The sequence below is a fragment of the Gorilla gorilla genome, chromosome 15, assembly GCF_029281585.2.
Source record: "Gorilla gorilla gorilla isolate KB3781 chromosome 15, NHGRI_mGorGor1-v2.1_pri, whole genome shotgun sequence".
NCBI lineage: Eukaryota > Metazoa > Chordata > Mammalia > Primates > Hominidae > Gorilla > Gorilla gorilla.
Window position 1 is genome coordinate 87,466,358 of NC_073239.2, and position 24,575 is coordinate 87,490,932.

At 39.8% G+C, this 24,575-nt stretch overlaps 1 protein-coding gene across 2 annotated transcripts; it reads right to left on the bottom strand.

The window, feature by feature from the left end:
• Positions 1-1,737: 1,737 nt before the first annotated feature.
• MED6 (mediator complex subunit 6) lies at positions 1,738-18,897 on the bottom strand. Of its 2 annotated transcripts, XM_019010201.4 has the most exons (8): positions 18,092-18,897; positions 15,094-15,253; positions 14,087-14,178; positions 10,770-10,852; positions 10,354-10,462; positions 8,753-8,868; positions 3,269-3,296; positions 1,738-2,451 (listed from the first exon to the last, which is right to left on the bottom strand). In XM_019010201.4, the coding sequence occupies exons 1-8, from the start codon at positions 18,111-18,113 to the stop codon at positions 2,321-2,323; spliced, it is 741 nt and encodes a 246-aa protein (XP_018865746.2). In that variant the 5' UTR covers positions 18,114-18,897; the 3' UTR covers positions 1,738-2,320. The 2 variants fall into 2 exon arrangements, with proteins under 2 accessions (XP_018865746.2, XP_018865747.1); XM_019010202.4 differs by lacking the exon at positions 8,753-8,868 and having other exon boundaries at positions 2,258-2,451; positions 18,092-18,200.
• Between the last annotated feature and the right edge of the window lie 5,678 nt (positions 18,898-24,575).

Here is a 24,575-nt window from a genome sequence, read left to right on the forward strand (position 1 = left end):
AGGAAGGAGAAATGAAAGCTGTTTATAACAGGAAGCTAACTAATAACATAAAACAATGAAATCAGAAAATCACCATTTGGCAACCATCAGAGTAATAAATGATTCAGGCAAGACTTATCAATGGAGGCTAGCCAGTGGGTAAAAGTTTGAGAAATAACAGGATACTCAGAGCCTCAAAATATTCCAAGATACTTATAAAAGGAAAAATAACTTTACAGTGGAGTAACCTTATAGACACTAACTTAACCAAGTGATTAATGTTAACATCACCAGAAACGGAGCAAATTGACAGCACATGCCTCCGTAAGCATCTTTTCTATGGCATTCCTCACAAAAATGCGTGAGGTGAATTTCATCATGAGAATATATCAAACAGACCCAAACTGAGAGACATTCCACAAAATGCATGGCTTCAACTACAAATATCAAGGTTATGAAAAACAAGCAAGATTAATGAACTATTCCAGGTTACAGGAGACTGAAAAGACAGGACAACTAAATGTGGCCCATAACTCAGGATTTTCTTCTGCTGTAAATGACATTATTGGCACCACTGGTGAAACACAAATAACATCGAAAGAGAGAGAGAGAAAGAGAGAACAGCAAGTGACAGGAGAGCAAGAGTCAGAGACAGAAGAAAGAGAGAAAGAAAATAAAGACTAAAATACAGAAAAATGGTAACAGATAGAGAAGTAGGGTAAAAGGTATATATAGGAATTCTTTGTACTATTCTTACAACTTTTCTGTTTGCCAGAAATTATGTCAAAATAAGAAGTTGAAAGACAAAAATCTCACACAATACATAAAATTAGACATTTCATAAAAGCAGAAAAAGATGAGAAATTCTTCAACTACTTTAAATACTAAAATACCACTTTTGCTACTTAACACTAAAAACATAAATGACAAAATTCAGTGGCAGCAATTCTGGAAAACCTGATACATACTTTCAAACTTCGCTGTTTGAGTGATCACTAGTCCAACATCTTGAGGAACAACTTAGCAATATGGACTAAGAGCAATAAAAACGCAGAGACTCTAGTGATTCCACTTCTGGAACTCTATCCTAAGGAAATAAATATGAAACACTGAAAAGGCATTATACAAAGATATAATCACAGCAGTCTTACTTAAAATAATGTAAACTGGGAAAAAATCCCAAATATAAGACAGAAAGAAAACTGAGATACAATCATTTACAGAAATTCGGACACTAAAACAGTCTATAAAAACTACATAAACATGGGGAAAAGCTTACAACAGATATAATAAAGTAAAATTGTACGAAAGCAATGATTAAAGTACAGTTTTAAAAGCATCTACATGCAGCAAGTACACTCAGCCCCCTTGCCATGAGATACCCGGTGCTGCCTAGGGACTTTGCAGACTTCCTACCAGCAAGAAGGCCCTCACCAGATGGAGCCAATCAATGCTGGACTTCTCAGCCTCCATAACTTTTAAAAAAATAAAATTCCTTTTCTTTATTGAAAAAAGAAGTATCTACACACAGAATAAGATTAAAATTCACAACACCGTTACAGTATTTATAGGGTAATGGTATTGGTGAGTGAGGTTTTTCCTTTTCTTCATCTTCCAAAATGTCAGCAACTGTTTATTTTAATACTGAGGATTATGCAACTGAACAAAAAGAAATATGCTTAGTTACTACTTTAACATCCTTTGTGTCTTCAAAGTGCATCTGAAAAATATCAGTTATGATGAAGAAAAAAGTCATGATGAAGCAATATATACAAATACCTTTATTTTGCTTTTAAACGTATCTACCAGTAAACATGTGAGTGTGTAGGTTGCTCAAGTCCAGGAGAGGAAAGGTTACAGAAGACATATAACAAATATTCACAAGAAATCATGATGGGAATAATATCTTTTCTTTTTTTTTGAGACAAAGTCTCGCTCTGTCGCCCAGGCTGGAGTGCAACACCATGATAATCAGCTCAGGGCAACCTCCACCTCCCGGGTTCAAGCAAGTCTCCTGTCTCAGCCTCCCGAGTAGCTGGGACTACGGGCGCCCGCCATCACGCCTGGCTAATTTTTGTATTTTTAGTAGAGACGGGGTTTCACCATATTGGTCAGGCTGGTCTTGAACTTCTGACCTCAAGTGATCCACTCGCCTTGGCCTCCCAAAGTGCTGGGATTACAGGCGTGAGCCACCGCAGCCGGCCTAATATCCTTTCAAAAAATAAGCGCATTCCATACAAATAAGAAGGTTACAATAAAGTACTTCAAAGCTCAAGAGCCACAGTACTGAGGTATGATAACTAGCACGAGGAGTCTTCCAGGCTTCTCTTTTGTCCAGTACTCACTGAAGTCTCATCCGTTTTTCAGGGGGGCCTTTAGCACTCACTGTCTGTTGTACATTCTTTGTGGTCTCCTTCTCCTCAGGTTTTACAGTTTCTGGTACAGGTTCTGCCTCTTTCTTTGTTTGATCCACTAGATATCAAAAGTAGATTTTTTTGGGAGGGAGATATGGGTGGGAGGAATGAGATAAATGGTTAATATGAATGGCTCACATTTTCAAATTCATTTTTAACTGCTTATCTCAAGTTCTAGATCTAGCTGTTTCCCCAGGCAGATGTATACAAGAACCCAGTTACAAACCTAACAACCTGATAACTCAAGGAAATTAATGATACTAGACAAAACTACATAGCATTTAAGTAAGACAGTATGTAAAAACAAGATATATAATTATTCTAACCCAGTACCATGATGGTTCAATACCTGTTTTCAATAATGTAACAGAAAACATCATTGTGTAAAAATACAGATTTGATGAAAAAACCTCGAATCACAGTGGCTTCCTCACACCTCCTCAATACCTACTTTTTCCCTCTCAATTCATCTTTTCACTACCACAATCACTACCACAATGGCACCACCTGCTGACAGTTCAGCAGATCTCAAAGATTAAGAGTAAAAAACTATAATGGGAGACTCTAGAACAAGACTGTCCAACCCACCACCCACGGGCAGCATGAGGCCCAGGATGGCTTTGAATGTGGCCCAACGCAAATCTGTAAACTTCCTTAAAACATTATGAGACTTTCTTTTTCTTTTTTTTCAGCTCATCAGCCATCATTAGTGTTATTTTATGTGTGACCCAAGACAATTCTTCTTCCAATGAGACCCAGCCCCAGCTCTAGAAGGACAAAATGACCACAGCTCATTTCACATGCTATAGTTGTTACTGATTTACAAGCTGTTTGACCTTATTTCAAGCGTAATAAGAATATTACACGAACCATACCTGGAACAGGCTTTTCTCCAGGCTTTAGCTATAATTTTTTAGAAAAAAGGGAGGGGGAGGAAGAGGAAAAAGAAGAAAACAGGTCAACTTGGCAAAATTTCTTCTTCCTGATGTCATATTAATAAAATGAAAGCTTCATCCAAATTACATTTCAAATGACTTTGTGAAGAAAAGCTACTATGTATGTACTATAAAGTAAATTTATCATTTTCTACTTCTTATTCCCCATTCCAGAAAAGACACAAATTAAAAACTAGAACAAGATAGTCAACCAACCATAAAAACACTTGAACATTTAACAAAGACTTCCACCTCCATACCCAGGCTACAATGCTTTATAAAAAGCAGTTCAGTAGAATCCAATGGGAAGAAATAATAAGTCTTTCAATACTCCAGAGTCTTATTTCCTTAGGGGTTATGACTTATGGGAAGGGAGAATGAAGTATGGATGAACCATGACTTTTAAAGTTGGCAGGCATGGGAAATTTGGAGGGAAAAGAGATTTCTGATGAGTCTATTATTAAAAACCAATCTATAGGAAAAAAAGATAAGAGCATTAGAGGTTAGAAACAAGGTCAGGTCCTTCACTCTGCAAGCAATTCTTTCACTTGATTAAGCTCTGTCATCTCCTTTGCCCCATTCCCCAAGTTAAATGCTCTATGACATTCTTGTCTTCTTCTACCCCTCATCCGATGACACTGTCTCCCATGTTTAAAAACAACAACAACAAAACCAGGATGCCAACACCACCAACTTCCTTACCATCTACCTTCAAACTTATTATAACTTTATATACATATACACATATATATTTAAAATACCTTATTACTTCCATATCATCTTAGAAGAAAAAAGCAGTCTCTTCATTTCTAATGCCTCCATCTGTGTGCTGAATCTTTCTGGATTTACATGCCCTCCCTAGGCCTTCTTACCTATTCCCACTTCTAACAACTACAAAATTTTCTGATATTACACGTTCCAGGTTGATGCTAACAACTGCCAACTATCCTACTCCAACTGCAAGTCCTGGGAATCTTTACACTTAACAAGACCAAAACTGAGCTTCACATTATTATCCACTGTGCAATAAAAAGGTTACCACAGAAGGCCTGAGGCTGCTATACTTAGAAAGGCCTGCTTGCAAGGTTGGCCCTTGGCTAGTGTCTAGAAACTTGGATTTTTGGAGGGTTCCCACCATTCCCTGATAATAGTGGCTCACTGTGCCTAGACTGTACAAACAATGCAATTTAGGCTGAATACCTGCTTTCTTCAGAGGTTGTGGAATTTTGGTATGTGCTAGATAGAGGATACCTACATGAGGAGCTCCCCCAACTCCAAAAACACACCTTGGGTACCAGGTCTCTAATGGATCTCCCTGGGCAGAAATATCACACATATGTTGCTGCATTTTCACTGTTGAGAGAAGAGCGCACTCTGTGTAACCTCTTAAGGGAAGGAGAAAGTATAAGGAAGCCTGCACATAGATTCTTCCAGACTCTGCTGTGTCCTTTTCCCTTATGATCTGGCTATATACATCCTTGCTATATTATAGCAATAAATCTTAGCTGAGTACAACTACATGCTGAGTCCTCTGAGTCCTGCTGGCAATCCCCAAATACGGGAGTCATCATGAGAACCCCCAACAAAGCCACATATCACATTATCTTGTGAAAATATCAATACTTAACATGTCCAAAGTAATTTTGACGGAATAAATTGTTTTTCTTTAAAATAGGAGAGGAAACATAGGGAGGAACATTGAGGAGAGTAAAAAATTTGAAAAGAGGATTTTTCTGCTGTCAGCATTGAACTACATTTAAACTATATTGGACACTGAACTATATTTGGACATTGGAATAATGTCATTATTTACCCAACATAATACACTGTCTAATCTTTTCTAGTAAATCCTGCCAGACTAGTAGAACATGGTCTGAGATGGGGATATATAACAAGAGTGCTTCTTGGAGCAAATTTAATCAGGTGGCTTTGGTTTAGATAATCCTAGTTGAAGTAATATCCTATGGTATTCTAGCAGCTTCTAAAACCAGCAATAAAAAGACTGTCCTCATAAAAGGCTCCAAGGACCGAAACTCTCATCACATCAGTATTAGTGCAACTTCCAGCAGTAACAAGAATTAAAATATGGAAAAAGGAGCTTCAAAGAAGCAGACAGGACTTCTCCAATATTCTCCTGAGCATCCCCTTACAGGGGCAACATCCCTGGGTACCACAAGCCCAATTGCTCGATAAAATTGATTAGTAGGAATACCTGCTGTATCCTTATCCGAACTACAGGTAGTTCTGGAGGATGCAATGGGTAAAGAGGAGTTCATATGAGCTAAAAGAAGTTCTGGGAGACTTGAAGTAGATTATTTTCTTCTCTAGATCTGAGGCTGGAAAAATTTTTGTAAGGAAAAGCAAAAAGATTATTAATAGTTCTAGAGAAAGCCATCTTTCTCCTAGTTATGTTACACAGAGCTGGATATACTCTATCTTTGGGAGTTGGTTTTTGGCCCTTGGATGGTAAAAGAAATGGTTCAGGAATATGATGATATAAGTATGAATATGGCTAAACCTTTAAAAGAAAAAGGTAAAAAACTCACTGAAATGATATGAAATCTGCAGTCTGCTTAAAAACAATTGGGAGGGGTTGGGCGCGGTGGCTCACGCCTATAATCCCAGCACTTTGGGAGGCCGAGACGGGCAGATCACGAGGTCAGGAGATTGAGACTATCCTGGCTAACGCGGTGAAACCCCATCTCTACTAAAAAATACAAAAAATTAGCCGGGCGTGGTGGCAGGTGCCTGTAGTCCCAGCTACTCAGGAGGCTGAGGCAGGAGAATGGCGTGAACCTGGGAGGTGGAGCTTGCAGTGAGCTGAGATCGTGCCACTGCACTCCAGCCTGGGTGACACAGTGAGACTCCATCTCAAAAATAATAATAATAATAATAATAATAATAATAATAATTGGGAGGAAGTAGGGGAAGAAGAGATAAAACAAGCTTGGCCATTTTGATAACTGTTGAGGCAGGCTAAAGGGTAGAGGGGGTTTCATTTTTTAATTATTCTCTCTGCTTTCATGTTTTTAAAATTACCATACTTTTCTATAAAGTAAAGAGTTTTTATTTTAAGAATCAAGAAAGTCTTTGAGATTTCTATAACGTCTAGTCTAGCTCACCAGGACAGGACAGCAAACAGAATCAAGGCAGCATCCCTAGCCAGGGGGGGAAAAAAAAGTTGTCTTTCACTGGAGTACCTCAGGACTCAAATACAACAGCAAACTACCGAATGTTCTTTAGGTCGGTCAATGAAAACCAAACCCCTAACAACTGTTATTTCAACCAAAATCTGTTTCTTTCCCTGTATTCTGAATTTTAGTTAACAATACCTAGTCTAATTCTAGGCCTAAAACCCCAGAATCACCCTTTGTCCAATCTCTCCAAATCCAACCACCAAATTAAAGCAATCCTGACTCGAAATACCTCCTGAATCTGTCTCCTCTCTATCCTATGGCCACAGAATTCAAGTTTTCCACAATTTAAGTGCCCTGACTCCAAACTTCACATGTGATTTGCTAAGCATCCCCCCCATACTGTTACTAGTTACATTCCTAAAACACAAAACTGACTACACCACTCCCTTGCAACTACTTTTAAATACCCAATGGGTCCTTATCACCATCAGTAATAATTCTCAACTAGTCACTTGAAGATGAGATAGAGGAGTTTTTAGTGAGAATACACTCCTAGAGTATATACTTGAAAAACATTATACAAAATTTCTCCTGGTTTGGTCTGCCTTTGGTTATGATAGCTATTGGTTTAAAACTTAAAATAACTCTGAATGCATCTGGAGGCCTGTTATGTTTACGGGAGTGGTAATGGGTTGCAAGTTTAAAATAGAGAAGAAACATAGGCCTCCAGGATTAAATCCCAGCTCCTTTGCATAGCATACAAAATCCTTCTCAACTGACCTTAATCCATTTTTTAAGTCTCATCTTCCATTACTCTTCCCCTCCACAAACACAGAGTAAACCTTCAGAGGATTCTTCTGGTTTCTGAACATATGTTCACTAACTCATGTTTCTGGTTTTGCATGTTCTATTACCGTTTTCTAGATCACGACTGTTCAAAAGAAATGTGAGCCACAAATGCAAGCTATACATGTAATTTTAAATTTTCTCGTCACATTTTTAAAAAGAAACATGTATTTTATTTAACCAAATATACCTAAAATATTATTTCAACATATAATCAATATTTTTAAACTACTGAGATATTTTACATACATTCTTTTTCATACAAGTCTGAAATCCAGTATGTATAATGCACTTACAACTCAATCTGGGCTAGCTGTGTTTCAAATGCTAATAGTCACATGTGCCTCATGGTTACCGTACTGGACAGCACATGTCTAGGTGTCTTCCCCTGGCCTACCTAGCATACACTATGTACTCACCAAATGAATGGTCAACTACACCTAACTTCTTACATTCTGTAGAGGTCACTCATCACCCTACTACAGCTATAATTCATTTATTTATTTATTCAACAGACTATGTTCCATCTTCAAGTGCAGTTGATGAGATTCCTCTAAACTGGCTTTCCTGTCCTGAGTTCTATCTTGTGTCCTCTGCTCTCTTCACCACTACATCACAATTCCAATAGCACCTATCTCTCACTACAGCAGAGTCAGGGAAGAGAAAAGGGGAGGCCTGTTCTAAAGTCATCTCATGTGAAAAATGTCATTTAGTTTAAAATTTCCCTTGAAAATCCCTTAAAGAGCTCCTAACAAAAACAGGGTATATGATCTTGTATGTACATTGTAAAGGTCCAGAAGAATTGAGACTAGCCATGAGAACAGCATATTCATCTATTCCATTCCATATCTACTAGACTCCAAAAGCTCCTTTAGTAGAATGGCAGGTGGATCTGCTATTGCTGTCAGAAACCTCCCGACCCCTCCAAATCACACAGTGGAATTCATATAACTTAAAACCCCAACATAGGGTATCTCTATTCATCACTCCTGTCTCTGTTTATTATGCCAAACACTCTACCTCAGATGTTCTGTTCTTTTTGTTACACAAGTGTTCACTATTCTATCATTTAGGTTGTTCAGATATCTACTACATCAGGCTGGAAGGTGGCACGTAGAGTAAAAAGAGCATGAGTTTCATATTCTAGTTTTGTTACCACCTGTGACACTTTCAGCAACCTTTTGAATGAGAATATTATCTACATGCAGTCCTCATAGTTTGTGAAGATTCAGTAAGAAACACAAAACAGTGTTAATTCCATTCCATTTACCCATTTCTTCCACTAAGTCTTTTGAAACCTTTCCTTTGATACAGAGATCGTTTTTAACTAATGAGGAAAATTGTACTTTTAGGTCACATCTGAAACAGTTCTCAATTAAAAATTAATATATATGCCATAAAGAAGTGTCAAATCAAGATTAACCACACATATTCTCATTACCTGCACAAATTTGGGTGGAAATTTTTGTCTGAGGTCTAAAAGTAAAGCATCCACACGTTGTCTCTGAAAAATAGAGCTTGGTTCTTCTTTCCTTTTGGCTTTAGGTCTGACTTTATCTATTAAAATACGAAGTCCAAATCAAAACATTGTCTACTTAGTTTGGTGTCTCATATTTTACAAATCTTTATCCACCATGAATATACCCAAACTTCATTATTTTTAACGGCTGCTATACCAAAGATAATTCCCAAAATAAGGTAAACACAGCACATATACAGAAGTGTTGTTAACTCTCCCTCTTAACTGAAGTTAAATTCTAACATTTAAGCTGATACATATGTCTTTTAAAGATACTTCAGTTTTGGTATATAAGCACGCACAACCGTAAGAGTTTCAAAGCTAAAGTTTTTCATAATTACTTAAATCACAATCCAAATTACTGGCTTGAAATTACCTTTGTTATTTTAAGTGTATTAAATGGTCTTTTCTCACAAAACCTACTAGGAACAAATGGAAATCCAGGTTTCACAAACTCAAGCTACCATATTCAATTATTAAGACTGTAATTCACTAAAAAAAAAATAATAAAACAGAAAATTATGAAGACAAAAAAAGAAAAGAACCTGAAAGAGAAATTCTGAAGTTAATCACATGTGGGATTTGCCCTTGGGAGGGAGGTGTATTGGGAAACTGTCTCTAAGGAAAGGATTAAGGATTCCAGATAAGTGTTACTCCGAACACTTGGTTATCGTAGGGGAAAAGAGCCATTGGGCCAATTTTAGTCAACAAAGGCAAACTTTCCTTCATCAAATGTTCCTGCTTATACCTACTATTAAGAAGATACAGGTCTGAATTCTATACAAATGCTGTTTCCCTCAGTAATTTATTCTGACTTGCTATTTCTCAGAAAAGGAAATGGAGAATACAAGTATGCTGTTATAGGCACATTTCCGGAGGTAGTCGAACAGTAAAATATGATGAAGACAGTAGCAGATTACATGGAAACTTAGAGGACCTGGAGCCACAAGAGGTGATGAGATGCAAAGATCAGAAAACAGACTGGCCATCTGGGGATAGGGCTCTAAAAAGCAATCTCTCTCATCTCCTCTGCTTTGAAGACTGGAGGAATAAAGAGTTCCAGATACCAAGATAACTCAACAGTCAGGTAAGTAAGGAATATCATCTCTGCTCATTCCACACCACTGTCTCTCCTATGTTCCTTTTTTTTTTGTAGAGACCAGGTTTCACTATGTTGCCCAGGCTGATCTTGAACTCCTAGGCTCAGGTGATCCACCTGCCTTGGCATTCCAAAGTGCCGGGAATACAGGAGTGAGCCACCACACCTGGCCCCAAATATTTTAAAACCCTGAATCACCTTAACAAAGACTACCAGTTACCTAACAGAGTGAACTTGCATCTGTTCCTATGTGAAAGCTATTATTACCACATCTAGTTACATTAATCTCAGCTGCAACAAAGCCATCATCCCATGAAAAAGTGAAACACACTTAGAAAAGATCAACAGCCATTTTCCTAAAGAAAACAGCTTCATTCTCAGAGGATCAAAAAGTGTTTTAGGAGGGTATGGATGTTCTACTTACCTTGCTCTTCATGATCTTTGAAGTGCCACCAATACCCTTTGGAAGGATGATACCGACAGTATGACATAGCTTCATCAAAAGCTGACTGAATACCATGCACTGCAGTAAGCTTGTAAAAGGAAAATAAATTCTAAATTTATCATTAGGTCGACCAAACTTTCCAAAGTAAATACTCACAAAATATTACATATGCAAAGACAGAACCTGTTTTTCAGAACCTAAATTACTATATAACTGAGACTATGAAATATACTTTGAGCACCGACTTGGCTCACAGTAACCAAAGTTCAAGACATTCTAATAGTCAATACTTTACAGCAACTTACACAAGGCAGAGGAGCTCTAGTTTGATTACTGGAAGCAAGGTAGCTAATTAAAAGTTTTCTTTAGTGCTTAAAGAATGTGAAGACACTTACCACTCTAGAGTTTATAACTGATCCCAAGTCTGGTGCCTGATAGATCACTCCAGCAATGATATAGTAATCAGCTAGTGGGATAACTAAAACAGTGGGAAAAAAGGTTTATAAATACAGCTATGGACACAAACTGCTAAACAGATTCTCATAAAAAGAAATAAAATCTGACATTTTCCCATAAGGCAGGGTTTAGCAATTACTGTTTTGGTAAAGCTGTACTAGAAAACAGCCACATCCAATCATTTACATATTATCTATGGCTGCTCTGGCAATACTTGAGCATTGTCACAGAGACTACGAGGCCCACAAACCCCAAGTATTTAGTCACTGGCCCTTTTCAGAAAAAGTATGCCCACTGTTGCCCTCCAGCAGTGCTTCTCAAATTTTAATGTGCATCTGAATTACCTGGGGACCTTGTTAAAATTAGATTCTTATTCAGTAGGGATAGTGCATTTCTAATGAGTTCCCAAAAGATGCCAATACTGTTGTCAGTCAACCTTACTTAAGGGAGTAAGACCTTGGAGCAAGACAGACTGGGGGTCCAGTGTTAAGATATCAAATGCAATGAGCTTGCTTTTGTGCCCCAGTGCTGGGTCCTAAGGAATAAGATAGCTGCTAGTGAGGCTACTGCCATCTTGTGTAATTTCTACACCTTGAATCCTCTCACCATGGAAATCTTGTCTTGTCGCTGGTTTGCCTTGGTTCTAAGGTTCTCTTTTACTCTGGGCAGGGACTCTAGATCTTTGATTTTGAAACTGATTTTGGATTCCAGAATCACAACTTCTTTATCAAGTCATTCTCTGAAAACAATGCCAAGTTAAAGGTTGTCCATAAATGTCTTAATGAGGGTATCTAATTGAGAGATGTAGCTAGAATAACACCCATCTGGCTCCCCTATCTTGAATCTTCTCTTCAGTATGACTTTATCCATGGTCTTGGCTTGATTCTAATGTCTTCAATTTCTGGTCATCGCTGGAAAAGGTGTCTAGCTCTTTGATTCAAAACCAAATCTGGACTCTACACTCTTCAGTGTTGTTTCTAAACCAAGTTTTCAGTAGGTAGTATAACCCACGCAAGGCTTTTAGTTGAATGCATCACTGAGGATTTTCAACTGATCCTCTGTTAATTTGATATGACCAGATCTACCATGCATTTTGTAAAAGAATTAACTCAGTGGACTGAGGTGAAAAAAAAGTTAATTGTGGTCATCAGCAAAGCCTGAGTCCTGTCCTCTCACTCTCCTCCCCAGACAGCATGAGTTTCACCACTCACTCCACCTTCTCCAACTACTGGTCCCTGGGCTCCATCCAGGCGCCCAGCTGCAGCACCCAGCCAGTCAGCAGCACGGCCAGCGTCTATACAGGCACCGGAGGCTCTGTTTCCCAGATCTCCATGTCCCGCTCCACCAGCTTCTAGGGCAGCTTGGGGTACATGAGCCTGGCCATGGGATGGCCAGGGTTCTAGCAGGAATGGGAGGCATCCAGAACGAGGAGGAGACAATGCAAAGCCTGAACCTACCCTGGTTCAATGCCTGGCCTCCTACCCGGACAGAGTGAGGAGCCTGGAGACCGAGAACCAGAGGCTAGAGAGCAAAATCCAGGAGCACCTGGATAAGAAGGGACCCCAGGTCAGAGATTGGGGCCATTACTTCAAGACCATCGAGGACCTGAGGGCTCAGATCTTCTCAAATACTGTGGACAATGCCCACATTGTTCTGCAGATCGACAATGCCCATCTTGCTGCTGATAGAGTCAAGTATGAGACAGAGCTGGCCATGTATCAGTCTGTGGAGAGCAACATCCATGGGCTCTGCAAGGTCAATGACACCAATGTCACTCGGCTTCAGCTACAGACAGAGATTGAGGCTCTCAAGGAGGAGCTGCTCTTCATGAAGAACCGTGAAGAGGAAGTAAAGGCCTACAAGCCCAGACTGCCAGCTCTGGGTTGACGATGAAGGTAGATACCCCCAAATCTCAGGACCTCGCCAAGATCATAGGAGACATCCTAATACGAAGAGCTGGCTCAGAAGAACTGAGAGGAGCTAGACAAGTACTGGTCTCAGCAGATTGAGGAGAGCACCACAGTGGTCACTATGCAGTCTGCCAAGGTTGGAGCTGCTGAGGTGACGCTCATGGAGCTGAGAGGTACGGTCCAGTCCTTGGAGACTGACCTGGACTCGATGAGAAATCTGAAGGCCAGCTTGGAGAACAGCCTGAGGGAGGTGGAGGCCCGCTATACCCTGCAGATGGAGCAGCTCAACAGGATCCTGCTGTACCTGGAGTTGGAGCTGGCACAGGCCGGGGCAGAGAGGCAGCACCAGGCCCAGGAGTACGAGGCCCTGCTGAACATCAAGGTCAAGCTGTAGGCTGAGATCACCACCTACCGCCGCCTGCTGGAAGACAGCCAGGACTTCAATCTTGGTGATGCCCTGGACAGCAGCAACTCCATGCAAACCATCCAAAAGACCCCACCCGCCAGGTAGTGGATGGCAGAGTGGTGTCTGAGACCAACAACATCAAAATTCTGAGACATTAAGCCAGGAGAAGCAGGGTACCCTTTGAGGAGCAGGAGGCCAATAAAAAGTTCAGAGGTCAAAAAACAAAACAAAATTACTTGGGATGCTTGACGTTCAGTCGGTATACCAACTGTGCTCACAGAAAGAGGTAGCTTTGATGCAGTGAGTCGCTCTGACTGTTAGTGCTTGAAGAGTTGTCCTTGGGCATGCTCGAAGAGTCCTGGTATCCAAGTATACAACTAGTGGAACTTGGCTTTTGAAACATTTCCTATATGATAGTTAGGCTGGTTGTACCAGCCTTTGCAGACAATTTGTACAAACAATGTGATTATAGTAGACACCAGATTTCTTTTGGAAAATCTAAAAATCTGGTGGGCAGAGGATGTCCAAGCAACCAACCCTCTATAAAAATCCCTGGCTCAGAGTCTTATATGGACTTCCCTGAGCAGACATATTGAATGCAGCTGCATTTCACTGCTGGATGGAGGGCACACTCTGTGGCCCTTCACAAGCAAGAGGGAAAGCATAAGAAACTTGCACATGGATTCCTACAGACCCCACCTGACATGTCTTTTTCCAGTACTAATCTGGCTGCGTACCCTTACTGTGTTGTCATAACAAATCTTAGCTGTAAGTACAACCATATGCTAAGTCTGGTGAGTCCTCCAGCATAGTACTGAACATGTATGTGGTCTTGGAGACCCCCCAAACAGAAACCAATCAAAAAAACAAGTTAGGTCAGGAAGTAAATAAATTATGGTATTTTAAAAAGAAAACAATGCCTAAAGTTTACACATTTTACCTTGGGCAGGGGACTGCCGCTGTTGCTTCCGAATGATGAAAAGAATGGGCTCTTGAGCATGCAAAAGGATGTACTCGATTCCAACCATCTGACTGAAAACAGAACACAGACATCCAAAGATCTATAAATGCCCTACAAATAATTTTATAAGACATTCAAATTATTATATAAAAATGCAGCAACACTTTAAATAGGATTAAAACTGCCTATGTTTGGTGTTATAATCTGGCTGTTGAGTAAAATTGGCTGTTTTCCCAGACAGGTGGCATATAGATAAAGTAAGATTTGTTTTTAAACAACAAAATTTCTCTACAACAATGTACTATAAATTTAAATCTAAGTATTTTCAGTCAGGAAAGTACACCAAAGAGTGTCCGTTTCAAAAAGGCAATCAAAATGCCATGATGCTTCCTGACCAAATCTACGAATACATACAAAATATAAAAATAAACATGAAGACACAACTATATATACTACCAAACTAGAAAACATCAAAAACTTTATCCTCATCCCAACAAATTTTTTTACCTGACAGATTATGTTTAAAAGCAACAATAAGTTGTCTCAATAGCTGTATTTGCCCCATAACAAAAGCCATTTAAAATATAACAGATATTTAATTTTATAAGCTCCTCCTCAATATTTAGCTAACAGGAAAATTATATCAACAGTTGTTTCAAATACTTTTGTAATATAAACTAGATATAAAAGAGACAATAATTATAGTTGCCTGGTTGAGAATAACAGTAGCATTGCCAAAATCACTCATCAGATCCAAATCTAAACCTGTTATATTGTAATTAAACATTATGAAGTTATACAGAAAAGACCTCTGTTAAAAGTGAATACTAATAGTTACCCTGCAGGTCAAATTTGCATAAACCCAAACAAAACTCCAGTTTTTCTTCTAAAAGTTCTACTCTACACTTCATGATCCACAGTTTGAAAGAACTGTTCATTGCAAAACTTGTATTTGGAAAAAGTGCTACCTTCTTAAAATAACTTACTTCAAGTGTTCTAATGTTAGCCTCTGCATTTTGACCACTTCATTATTACATGTTCTGTCATAAAAAGGATTACTTCTTTCTGAAAAGTAATCCAGGACACTACCACTGTTCAAAATAGGGATCCAAGAGCTGTCAACCCAAGAAATTCCCAGCAGATTGTCTATGGGAAAGAAAACAAAATGATAAAGGATTAGAAAAAAAGAAAGAATCCAATCCAACAAACATTTATTATACATCAAATGTAGTAGGCACTATGAATATAAGGATGACATAGATCCTAACCAACACACTCTCATGATGTAACAGAAGAGATTATGCAAGAAAGCAATAACATGATTAAGTGTTATGATAAAGACATGGTGAAACCCTGTCTCTACTAAAAATACAAAAAATTCTGGCCGGGCGCGGTGGCTCACGCCTGTAATGCCAGCACTTTAGGGGGCTGAGGTAGGTGGATCACCTGAGGTTGGGAGTTTGAGACCAGCCTGACCAACATGGAGAAACCCCGTCTCTACTAAAAATACAAAATTAGCCTGGCGTGTTTGCGCATGCCCATAATCCCAGCTACTTGGGAGACTGAGGCAGGAGAATCGCTTGCACCCAGAAGGTGGAGATTGTGGTGAGATGAGATCACGCCATTGGACTCTAGCCTGAGCAACAAGAGTGAAACTCCGTCTAAAAAAAAGAAAAAAAAAAACAAAACAAAAAATTAGCCGGGCATGGTGGTGGACACCTGTAATCCTAGCTACTCGGGAGGCTGTGGCAGGAGAATCACTTGGACCCAGGAGGCGGAGGTTGCTGTGAGCTGAGATCGCGCCACTGCACTCCAGCCTGGGCGACAGAGCGAGACTCCGTCTCAAAAAAAAAAAGACATGAAGAAATGTGTTACGAGACTACAGAGGACCTGGGGAAACGAAAATCATTTTTCATGTGGTGAGAAGGTGGGTTTTAGCATGATATGTTAAAGAATAAATAGAAACTTACACAGAGAAAAGGGCAAAGTAATTCCAAGCAGAGAGAATGTATATACAGAGGTGTAAAAATATAAAGTATATTATATCTTTAGAGAATAATTTCATTAGGTGAAGAAGTGATAAGATTTAAAATTTAGAAAGGACTTTTTTTTTTATTGGAAATCCTTAATGCTGGCAAGGAATTCAAAATTTTCAAATAACATGTATGCCCAAAAGAACACATCTATAGCTACCAGTTTGAGATCTCTCAATTAAGGATAGAGAAGTTAGGAAGCTATTATTGTAGATGAGATGATAATGACGTAAAAGCTAAGGGATAAACAGGAAGTAGAGTTCCCTTAACTACAGCCACACGGTTTCATATTTAGCGTAGAATTAAATCATAGCTTTTAAAAAGACATGATAGAGCTAGATACTTTTAATAAATGAGCTTGTATTGGCTATTGGCTTTCATGATGCTTCATACCACTGACTGTACTGAACACCACTAGGTGTAAATCATGAACATCAAAATGCCTATACAATACTGGTTGAAAAACTTCAATCTCTCTTATACTGTCATTACCTCAGGCATCTTCAAAGAAGTCAGACCTAATTCAAGGTGACAGGCAGTTTTGAGCCAAGTGACTCAACCGAGAAAAATTATATAAAGGTAAAATGTACTTTGTGTGCTATAAAATAAAGGAGGAGACAGATGAAGTGCGTTAATAACCAAATAATTAGTATAGACCATTTAGATAGTTAATCATAACTGGATCATGCAATAACCAAATACACAACAGGCCAGGAAGTAACATTTTCAGAAATGGCCTCCTAACTGGTTTTCCTAATTCTACCCTTGCCCTCCTACACTGTTCCCAGCAGCCAATGCAGTCCTAAAAAAAAGTCAGATCACATCATTCCTCTGATGGAAACCCCTCCAATGGCTCTGCGTTTTACTCAGAGGAAAAGCCAAAGACCTTATCATAGCTTTCAACACCTTTCTGACCTCAACTCCTTCCCACATCCTCTCTCACTTCCCTCCAGCCACACTGGCCTCCTTGCTGTTCCTTTAACACACCAAACACACTCTTATTTTAGAGTCTTTGCCATGATCCTAACAATCTGAATTATAAGTAAAACATTTTATAAACTAAATATTTCTCTTTTTTATTCTGTAGCAAGGCAACATGTTGACATAGCCCAAGCATTCTAACAGCATTCTAACCATCAGCAAGTGATGAAATAAATAGAGACACGTATGTAAAATCATGATCCAGAAGTGCTGCAGATCGCCAGATAACTATAAATGAGAATATTTGTAATAAATGTGTTAGACCCCAATCCAGTTAATATTAAAAAAAGGCATCTCAAACATCTCCTTTTAAAAATCAAGTACTGTATACACAAAAACAACTCTACATGCTCCCCAAGATCAAGCAGCAGTTAAGGGGTGACATCTCCATACATTTATTCACTGACTGATTCAATATTTGAGTACCTCTACAGTTCAGCTGTGAAAAAAATACGACCCCTGCCCATAATAATTGCTGGACGTTCGATGTAAAGTATTATCGACTCAAAAAAAAAAAGAAAATACCTGGGATTCATGCTCAGGGACCCGTGTGGCGCGGTCTAAAGAATTAGGCAGCCACCATGCCAAGTCCCAAGAGATGAATCAAATCAAGTTGGCTTATTACCCCATTCCCTTCTCTGCCTAAACGCCATTCCTTCACTCCAATAGAATAGCCCTAATGTTGTTGCAGAGATACGTGTGTGGAACAAAACTCCAGCTCTGAAAGCTCAAAACCCAGAGCTTCTTCCAACCCCTTCTCTCCGACGCTTCCAAGAGACGCTCCAAGAACTTAGAAAAAAAAAAAAACTCGTCAACGTTTCGCTAGATCACAGCCTTGGGTTGTCCACAAAAACCACTCAAAAAAGCTTGAGACCTCACACAAAAGAACCCAAACCTTGAAACCGCGAGCTATAACATCCCAAACTAGTCCATAGACAATCAAGAGACAAAATATAGCAATACAGTATACCTCGGATATCCACCGCCGCCATAATTCCGAAAGCGTTTACAGGTTCTCTTTCCGGCGCAAAGTAAACGTAAGCCTAGGCCGCCGGAAGCAGCGGGTTGAAGAGAGTGCGCATGGGTGAGGAGGGACGTAGAGCGGAAGAGGGGGCGGGGCGGGCAGGAGAGAGGCAGGGGGTGGAGGTGCGGGTGGGAGGGGAGGAGAGGCGAGGGGGCGGAAAGCGGGAGAGGCGCGGGAGGCGGGAAACGTGGGGTGGGGTGGGGTGGGGTAGGGGAATGGGAGGGGATGGGAGGGGACGGGACGCAGAAAGGTTGGTGCAGGGGAGCAGGGAAAGACTAGAAGAGGGATGGGCCAAAGAAGGAGAACGGGAGGGCGGATTACTGGGAAAAAAATTAGAAGACTTAGAGGACAGAAAGACCGAGTGGAGTCCCGCCCCACGTCCACCACTGATGGAAGAATTCTGTCTTGATCGTCTGTGATCGTCAAGAAAACAAATTCTGATGCTGTAGAGTTGTGCTTGGGAGCGTCTCTTAATTTTAAAAGCTCCCCGGGTGTATCCACTGAGCTATCAGATTTAGGAACGATGGTCATTTATATTTTTCTCCCTGCCTCAGGTATTGGGATGGGACAGGACTTAAGAATTTGGGAGTCATTGGCTTTTATGTGACTAAATCCATTAAAAATCTAAACCAATTAAAGAAGCCTCTGAGAAAAATTTCACAACACAGGAAATGCTTCTGAAGTGAAATATTAATAAGATTAAGAGAAAGGGAATACCCCTGGGTCCCAGAGTAATGAGCAAATGTCTGCATTCCAAGTAGTCTGGAGTAGGTAGCAAGGCTCCAAAGAGGGAATGATTCTGTGTACGGGGAAGCTACAGAAAGCCTCAGATTCTCAAGCTTCAGTGTGGCTCTGTAAAAGCAAAACGATACAGAAATGTGCAAACAACACACAGATACTAGGAAGAGGATGCCAAAATCTGAAGGAGGGATGAGGGCCGGTGCCTACATCTTCTCCAAAACTTAGGTACTGTGAAGACTCCCCAAGAATTTAACCACAACCCAGGAGCAAGAGGGGAAGACCATAAATTTAATTGGGATTTTCAACCTCATAGACAAGGAATTAAAAATTTGTTAACTCCGTAGAATAAAAGTACATTGCCTGTACATTTCAGTTTGGGAATTTTCTGCCTGAGATGGTATGTATAAAATAGGTGTCCCAACAGAAGTATGTGCATGCACAGAGTAAAGTTTTGAGAGAGAATTTTTCAGGAGGGCCTGGTTGGGAGCCTAGTGGGAGGACATTGCAAAAAGGAGGAGTATCGTGTCCAATAAAAAGTGTGATCCATAAAGCTTTTTGTTTTGTTTTTCTAGTTTTTTGTTTCCTTGTGTTTTGATTAGGCTAGAAGGAGATTAGGAAGAATAGTGACAGAATGCAGATCTGTAGATAATAAAACATATGGTATGCATGGTAAATAAGACCTGGAAGCTCAACCTTTATTTTGTAGGCAATGGGAGAAATGTGATCAAGCTTCCATTTTAGAAAGATAACTTGAGGAAGACAGGGCGAGGTGGCTCACGCCTGTAATCCCAGCACTTTGGGAGGCCAAGATGGGAGGATTGCTTGAGCCCAGGAGCTGGAGACCAGCCTGGTCAACATAGCGAGATCCCATCTCTATTTCTTTTATATTAATTGTTTCAATTAATAAAGAAATATAAATAAAAAAGTGTGGTAACAAAAACAAGAGAAGACAAGATAGGGAGGAAGCCACTTTGGGTAGGACAGTCAGGACAGGCCTCTCTGAGGAAGTGATACCTGAGATGAGACCTGGAAGATGAAAGCAAATCACTCATGTGAAGAGCTGGGGCACAAGCATATCAGACAGAGGGGACCAAGGACCCTACAGTGGGAAAGGTGTTGGTCTGAGAACCACAGAAAGGCCAGTGTAAGCTGGGTTGTATGAGTGAAGGATGAATGATGGGAAAAGAGACTGGGAATGAAGGCAGGGGCCAGATGATAGAGAGCCTGGTCAATAATTTATTTTTTATTCAAAGAACATAGGAAGCTATTAAAAGATTTGAATGAGTAGAATGCCACAAAGGTTCCGACTGGAAATTTGTTTATGGATGTCAAAAGTATTTGTTGTGCTTATTGAGCCACTTACTATGGACGAGGCACTGTGCTAAGCACTTTGACGAACTATCTAGCTGTGTAAGCACTTTGACGAACTATCTAGTTGTTCCCTCAAAACAATTTTATGAGGCAGAAGCTATTACTCCCATTTTTAAATGAGGAGACTGACTGAAGCAGATGAGCTAGCTTTTCACCAAACGTATTATCTACTTGGGTATACAGCTAAGCTATATTCTCCACCACCCTTGCACCTGGATGGAGCTACGTAGCCAGTTCTCATCAAGGGACTGTGAATGGAAGTGATAAGTGTTACCTCCAGGCCAAGACAGTGAAAAACACTGGTTCCATCTTCACTTTCTCTCTCTGTATTCACCAGCTAGATGCCAGAAAAACCTAAAGTCATGGATTGAAAGTGGTGGTGATGGGGAGTTGGGGGGCTGGGGTCTCTGAATGACTGACCACAGGTGCTGAGCCATCTTGCTGACCTAAACTGGATCCAAAGCAAGAAATAAAATTTTATTATGTTAAAACACACACATGCACACAAAATTGCTATGTACTGTCTCCTCCATAAAATCAGTAATACTGGTGTAATCTATTTTCTGTAGGATATATTAAAATGTGTACCTGCCTCCACTATATACAGTATGACCTTTTGAGGCTTTAGGATTTGGAAACTTAGATAATTTAATATGTAAGTGTGAGAATGCAAGTAAAAGAGAAAAAACAAGATCTTCAGTATGGAAGTGGGAATGATTTCTGATTGGTTAAAGTTGAAATGATGCTCATGGATAATTGATAATGTGTGGTACTCATCTTCCTCCATAAGATCACCATCTAGAAAAACAGCTTTTCTTCACACACGCTCCCTTTAAATACCTGACACCACGATCCTCGTTACTATGTTTTTCTTTCTCTAACATTCTCTCCAATATTCTAAGTTTACACATGTCATGTCATCCCACTCTGTACCTATAGAAATGTGTGCCCTTCCTTATAGGAATACCTCTATAATTGCCTGGCCTGAATTCAGACTCTTTTCTAAAAAAAAATTCTCTAGACTGTAAACTCTGTGAGGACATGGTCATGTCTGTGTTTGCCTGGTGTTACTTACTTAGTCTCTGGCAGGGTGTTTTTGATATAGTAGGTGTTCAACAAATATTTGTTGAATGAACAAATTCATGTATAAATGAATGGATGATATGATGGCCCTCAGATAAATAATAAACTTCATTAATTCAATAATAAATGAAATATGAAATTGTTAATGGAAATTGATTTATGGGAAGTTATAAGAAAATTCTTAAAATCTCTCCTGATGTTAGAATGATGCCAAACGCACAACTTTATTTATACTAATATTCTAAATAAAAACAACATGGTTATATTTTGTTTGGTGTCCTATCAGGAAAGTATTTTAGCAAATGACAAATGTGTGGGGTGTTTTTCCTTCTTATTTAGTGAGGAAAAGTCCAGCTACTTCATTATACAAAGCAGAAAATTGCCTTAGAAATACTGAGGAATTATCTCTGAAAAGTTACCTTGGAAACTCTGAGATTGGCCCCAGTGGTCTAGGGAGAGGTATGGTACCAATTTTTTTGTGATTTAAGGGTTACAAGAAAAGCTACACAACCCATTAAGGCAAATGCCAAAACCTGACCTGTGGCAGTAATTCTGAAAGCAGCTGTTCACCTTAGGAAGTGGCTGTAATCATAAACAAAAAAAATCTAATCATAAAGCTTTAACCCTAGAATCCTAAACATAGAGTACAAATAAGCTTAGGCCAAACAGAATTATCTTCCCTCAAAGAACCTTTGTGGATTTTCCTCTCATTGCAGGATAGTTGTCAAGGGCCCATGAGATTACACAGCACTAACTTTAAGCAAGACTCCATCAAGGCATCAAAAAGCAATAACAAAGGCAAACTAGATAATCATACTCCAGTATGGCATTAGAAAATATTTAATAACCCCCACATTCTTTGGGGTGAGTATGCCCCTGAGATGCTTGGTTAATTCTGGAGCAGAGCAAAGAGAAGCATCCCAAGGAAGATCCTTGACTGCCAACTCAATATGGCAGGTAGGGGCTCAAAGTCAAATTGCTGTATCTGAAGTAACAATCCCAGCAAACCCCAAAAGGGAGGTGGCTGTGGCAGTATCTTGGAAATCTGCTGGTAGTTCTTGCTTTACTCTGAAGGATCTGTGGATAGAGGATTGGACAGTTTCCTGAAGAAAAATGCAGGGAAGAAAGTAGTAATTCTGGGACCTTATCAGTAATAAAGTAGCTCAATGTATTCTCATATTGTCCTTTTAATCTGGGCTATATCTAAACCCACGTCTCCCTTTTTAATTATATTTCCTTCTTCTTTTTGTCATGATGAATGTCACCAAAGATTTATCCAATTTGATTGTATTTTTAAAGAATGAACTTTTATCTTGATTAATTCATTCTATTGTATTTTTTCTGTTTCACTTATTTCTGTTCATTTTTTTGTTCATATTTTTATTCTATTTCCTTTGGCTTTATTCTGTTGTTCTTTTTCTAATTTACTGAGATGAACATTAATCAATTAATCTTCAGCTTCTATTCATTTTCTTTTTTTTTTTTTGAGACGGAGTCTCCCTCTGTTGCCCAGGATGGAGTGCAGTGCAGTGGTGCAATCTTGGCTCACTGCAAGCTCCGCCTCCGGGGTTCAAGCAATTCTCCTACCTCAGCCTCCCAGGTAGCTGGATTACAGGCACCCACCACCACGCCTGACCATTTTTTTTGTATTTTTAGTAGAAACGGGGTTTCACCATGTTGGCCAGGCTGGTTTCGAACTCCTGACCTCAAGTGATCTGCCCCCACTTTGGCCTTCCAAAGTGCTAGGATTACAGGCTTGAGCCACCATTCCCAGCCTTCTATTCATTTCTTAAGTAAGTATGTAAGGCTATAAATTTTCCCCCAGAGAAACACCTTCATTGTATACCGTAAGTCTTGATGTATAGTATTACTTTTATCATTTAGTTCTAAGTGTTTTTTTAAGTTTTGATTTGATTTTTTCTTTGATTTGTGAGTTATTTTTTAATTTCCAGGTATATGGAATTTTAAAATTTATCTTTTTGTTAACTTTTTTTTTTTGAGACAGAGTCTCTCTCCATTGCAATTCTCCTGCCTCAGCCTCCCCAGAAGCTGGGACTAAAGGCGTGCACCACCACACCCAGCTAATTTTTTGTATTTTTAGTAGAGACAGGAATTCACCATGTTGGCCAGGCTGGTCACGAACTCCTGGCCTCAGGTGATCCACCTGCCTCGGCCTCCCAAAGTGCTGGGATTACAGCCATGAGCCACCATGCCCGGCCTGTTATTAACTTCTAACTCAATTGCGTTGTCCTCAAGGAACATGTTCTACATGATACCTATTCTTTAATTTTTATTTGGTTTTGCTTCATGCCTTATATGATCATGTGTGCTTAAGAAAGCAATGCGTTCTCTAAGTGCTGGATACAGAATCTGGCAGTGTTAGACACCCCAACTTCTCAATACTGTCTTTTCTTGGTCTCCATGGCACTACCCTCCACTAGTATTTCTGCCACCTCTCAGACTATTCCTTTCCTATTCCTTTCCTATTCCTTACACTGGCTTCTCTTCCTCTGTTTTACCTGTAAGACCTCTAATCCTCAGACCAACCCCTCATCTTTCCTATCTTTCTGCTTTTCACTCTCCTCTCTGGATGATTTAATTCACACTGTGGCTGCAGTTTTCGTCTGTGTTATCATGGCTCACGAAACAGCCTAATCTAGACCTCTCTCCTGAGTCCCAGGAACATATTTGTAACTGCATACTGGATAGCTCCAACTTGCTGTTCTGTTTCAAAGTACAAGAGATTCACTCTTACCTGTATTCTTGATCTTACTAAGAAATCTTGCCACTCCCTCTTCCTTACCTCCCACACTAATCTAGTGCCAAGTCTTGTCCATTCTTCTCAGGCTCCTCTCTTGAATCGGGCTTCTCCTCTGCATCTCCACTGCTATTCTTTCCATCCCAGTGCCCATTCTGTCTTGCCTGAACATTGTTGCCAGGGTAATTTTTCCATAAATAGTGTTTTCTTGCTCTAAAAGCTTTACCGACTCTATTTTCAGCCCACAACATGAAATGTAAATGGGCCCCAACCTACTTTTCAGCATTATCTCTCAACCCCAAATCACCACTGCACACACAGAACCCCTGCAACACTGAGCTTCTCACAGATCCCCAGACTGTCTGAGATGTTTATATCTCTAGGTCTTTGGACATGGTTCTACCTGGAAACTTGCAATGCTACTGTGTCTCTATCCTCCCTCACACCCTTAACCCAGCACACAGGAGAGCAAATGTG

Coding starts and splice junctions, on each gene's coding strand:
- MED6 (XM_019010201.4), bottom strand. CDS start 18,113: ATGGCGGCGGTGGATATCCGAG. Junction 14,179..15,093: donor CTAACATTAGAACACTTGAA/GTAAGTTATTTT, acceptor TTCTGTTTTCAG/TCAGATGGTTGGAATCGAGT. Junction 2,452..3,268: donor TGGAGAAAAGCCTGTTCCAG/GTATGGTTCGTG, acceptor TTTGATATCTAG/TGGATCAAACAAAGAAAGAG.